Here is a 3,440-nt window from a genome sequence, read left to right on the forward strand (position 1 = left end):
CATCTCAACCAACAACATCATCTCAGCCAACAACAACATTTCCAACAACAGCAGCAACAAGCCAGTAAGTTATTAGATACATTTTGTATTTTGATAATCAATATATTGGGACGATATATTTTTTTCTCAATACAGGTCACGAGGCGAATCTCGCGAGTCTTCAAGAACTCGCACAGGAGTTGCGTATGGAGACTGAAAAGATAATGGGCGAGCGCGCGCGCATTAAAGACATGGTCTCCAATAAAGGTTCAATTAACATAACATAGATATTGATTAGATTCCATTAAAAAACATTGATTGATTGACAATTTTGCCATTTGCACCTTGGTTTTATAATAATTTATGTGTTAATATGGAAGTACCGTTAGAGAGAAGATATGTATTTTTGTTGTGTGATAAGTCATATTTTTTTTTGTAAATGAGCGTTTTTAACATAGCATGGTTTAAGTGGCATCATGTTGATAGTGTGTGTGTATTGCAGAAGTGAGCAGAAAGCAGAAGAAGGTGAACGAGGAGGTGCGCGCGGGGCCGAGCGGCGCGCCGGGCCCGGCGGAGCGCCGCCAGCTGCAGCTGCGCGCGCTGCTGGCCGACAAGCAGCGCGAGCTGGAGGCGCTGCTTAACAAGGAGGTGATGGAATTATTTTTGATTCTACCTTTGCATTGTTCCTTTTAAATAGATCAATTTTACTTATTACTATCTTATCTTAAAATTGCTAGTGTAGATGGATGTATGTATTACTCTGTATCCCAAAAAACAATTAAAGGTACTTCCACAAACACATAGACTACTTACTGAGTTTTTTTATAAATTCCTCGCGAAAGAAGTTTTTAGAGATTTAATTTTAGTCCCCTTTTCCGTTCCCACTCTTCATTTCAGTGGATTTGACGGTAGAGGGAACTAATATTCCGTCGATTCAAAAAACACATCTGTCTATAGGCAGTAATCGCTTTGTTACGTCGAAAAGATGGTTCGTTTGCCACCGTATCGACGTAATATCACTATTAATACAATTGAAGTTAAAGAGAAATTACAATAGATTGAATGTAATATAAAAATTTGGATGACAGCATAGTGACACAAGACATGGAAGTTAATTGAATGATCTAATTCCAGAAAGTTCTTTGTGTGGGAGCGGAGACACAGAACAAACCGGATTCACGAGCGATGTCGGTTGTTAACCAGTCTTACAATAGGTATTTACTTTTAAATTAAATTCTACGCTTTTTTATTTGTTTCGATATAAAAAATCACTATACTAGTGTTGATAAAATATTAAATTTTTAGTGAACAAGAAGAACCTGAATCGAGATCTGAACAACTGCCACTGGATTCACAAACATCGAGGGAAAATGAAAACTATCGGGTAATAGTTTTTTCTAAAATGTTTGACAAATTCATAATTTATCGAAGTTCAGAATTCAAATGTTTTCATTATTAAATTGTTTAATATTTTATTAACAAAATGGTATTGTTTAAAGGGCGGCGGAGACAGCGCTGTCGGCGGCAGATCTATTAATATAGTGCCTTCTTGCTTGGAGAGTGCCTATGGCAGCGATACTGACAGGTAATTTATCATATCTTACTTCTTAGTAACCTAATTAATATTATAAATGCGAAAGTTTGGATGGATGGATGTTTCTTAAAATTTGAAGCCTAAACTGCTAAACGGATATCGATGAAATTTAACATAGATTTAGAAGAACACATAATTACTTTTGTTTTTTAATTGAACGCGGACGAAGTGGCGACCAAAAGTAGTTTGTATATCTATACTATAATTATAAAGCAATAAGATTTGTATTTTTGAATTTTTGTATGTATTTTAATAACTCAAAAACTACTGAGAAAAGCTATATTATCTCTGAGTAACACAGGCTATATTATATTCATTTTTTTAAAACGGGTCGGATGAAGTCGCGAGCAACAACTAGTGAATTATATAGGATCTTTAATTTCAGTGCTTCAAGGAACAAATCAAATCAGAGGAATAGACCACGACGTCGCCAGACTCAAGATCGTCAGTCTGAAGATAATGTAAGTTTTTTATTTTTTATTATTATTATTTTAAATATTTCGTTTGTTTATCAAAAATGCAAAGTAAATAAATTAATTTATGGTTATTTTTCAGACACCTCAAGTGAATAACGCTACACCCAATATTCGTCATGAGCCGAGACCAGAATCCAACGTTAATATGGCATCACCCGTCGCACCAAGTGGTATGAAACAAATTAGTTTCAATTATTACTTAACAAAATTAAATTATAACAATCCTATATTTGAAAAAAAAAACAATAATTCTCGGTCGATATTTCCATTCTAATAATATCAAGTATGTTAAGAAAAATATTTTTTTAGGCGACAATCCCACGAACATGCCATATGGACAGCTACCGCCTCAATGTTGGAACGGAGCTAAAACTAATCAGGTAAATTATATACCAATTTATTTTTATAAAATATTACCTATAATACAATAACTTACCTTAGATAGATAGTTGGATTAAATGAGAAACCGATACTAAGAGACATACAACTGGAATGCCTGGTTCACACTTGGACTGTTACTGTTAGATAGTAGCGCAACCTTGGCATGGATTAGTGCCGAATATTGAAACGACATTTCAATGTGTAACAGCGTTAATAAAGCCACACTTAAATTCCATATTGCATTAAAAAGTTAACATTAGTCATATTGTAAGCTTACGAAGCGTAGTTATCATTCGTTTTAGTATTTTGCCGTGGCTTCAACAGTATTTCTTCTTGATGTTTTTACTGTTTTTTTTTTTAATGTTGAAATATATTTAATATAGGATGCGCGCACGAACCAGTTCACTCAGAACAGCCACTCGCAGACGATGGAGCGGCTGCTGGGCACGCCGCAGATGTCCTTCCCGCCCGCCATGCCCTACGCCATGATGCCCTACGGTCACATATCCACTTTTTCTTATTTCACACATGACATGAAGACTAATAACATTTAATTATCATATACTAGCTGTTCTCTTGCGACTTTAACCGTATAAAATTATGAAAATTTTATTTTATTGTTTACATTTGTCAAATTATCAATTACAAATGTCAAAATGACATGACATGATGACAACCTTGCTTCATCATGTCATGTCATTTGACATTTGTTGTTTGTCTCTTTCCCACATTAGGATTTTTATTCTAAATATTTACCCCTAAGTTTAATAGCGTTAAAATATATAGCCTAAAGCGTGACGCAAGTGTAAGATTTGTGTGGAGTACAGCCTATAGTGGTCAAATAAACTATATACAGCCTCTATACAGCTTGCAATGCTACTTGGGCTCCTTGGTATTTTGCACAACGACTGGCTTATAATAAATCCCCCTAAGATAAGCTTTTTCGACTAATTTTATGATAATGTTCAATACTTAAAGATTTTTTTTTTATGAACTTGTAAAGTTAAGTT

General features: G+C 34.6%; 1 protein-coding gene across 1 annotated transcript in view; it reads left to right on the top strand.

Moving 5' to 3' along the window:
• LOC106100365 (pericentriolar material 1 protein) overlaps window positions 1-3,440 on the top strand; it is a 13,775-nt gene that overhangs the window by 6,554 nt on the left and 3,781 nt on the right. The window contains 9 exon segments of the mRNA XM_013279193.1: window positions 136-246; window positions 482-627; window positions 1,114-1,193; window positions 1,285-1,363; window positions 1,479-1,564; window positions 1,959-2,034; window positions 2,129-2,219; window positions 2,359-2,429; window positions 2,814-3,008. Coding sequence (XP_013134647.1) covers window positions 136-246; window positions 482-627; window positions 1,114-1,193; window positions 1,285-1,363; window positions 1,479-1,564; window positions 1,959-2,034; window positions 2,129-2,219; window positions 2,359-2,429; window positions 2,814-3,008 — 935 coding nt within the window.

Source organism: Papilio polytes, unplaced genomic scaffold (assembly GCF_000836215.1).
Source record: "Papilio polytes unplaced genomic scaffold, Ppol_1.0 DF824047.1, whole genome shotgun sequence".
Taxonomy (NCBI): Eukaryota; Metazoa; Arthropoda; class Insecta; order Lepidoptera; family Papilionidae; genus Papilio; species Papilio polytes.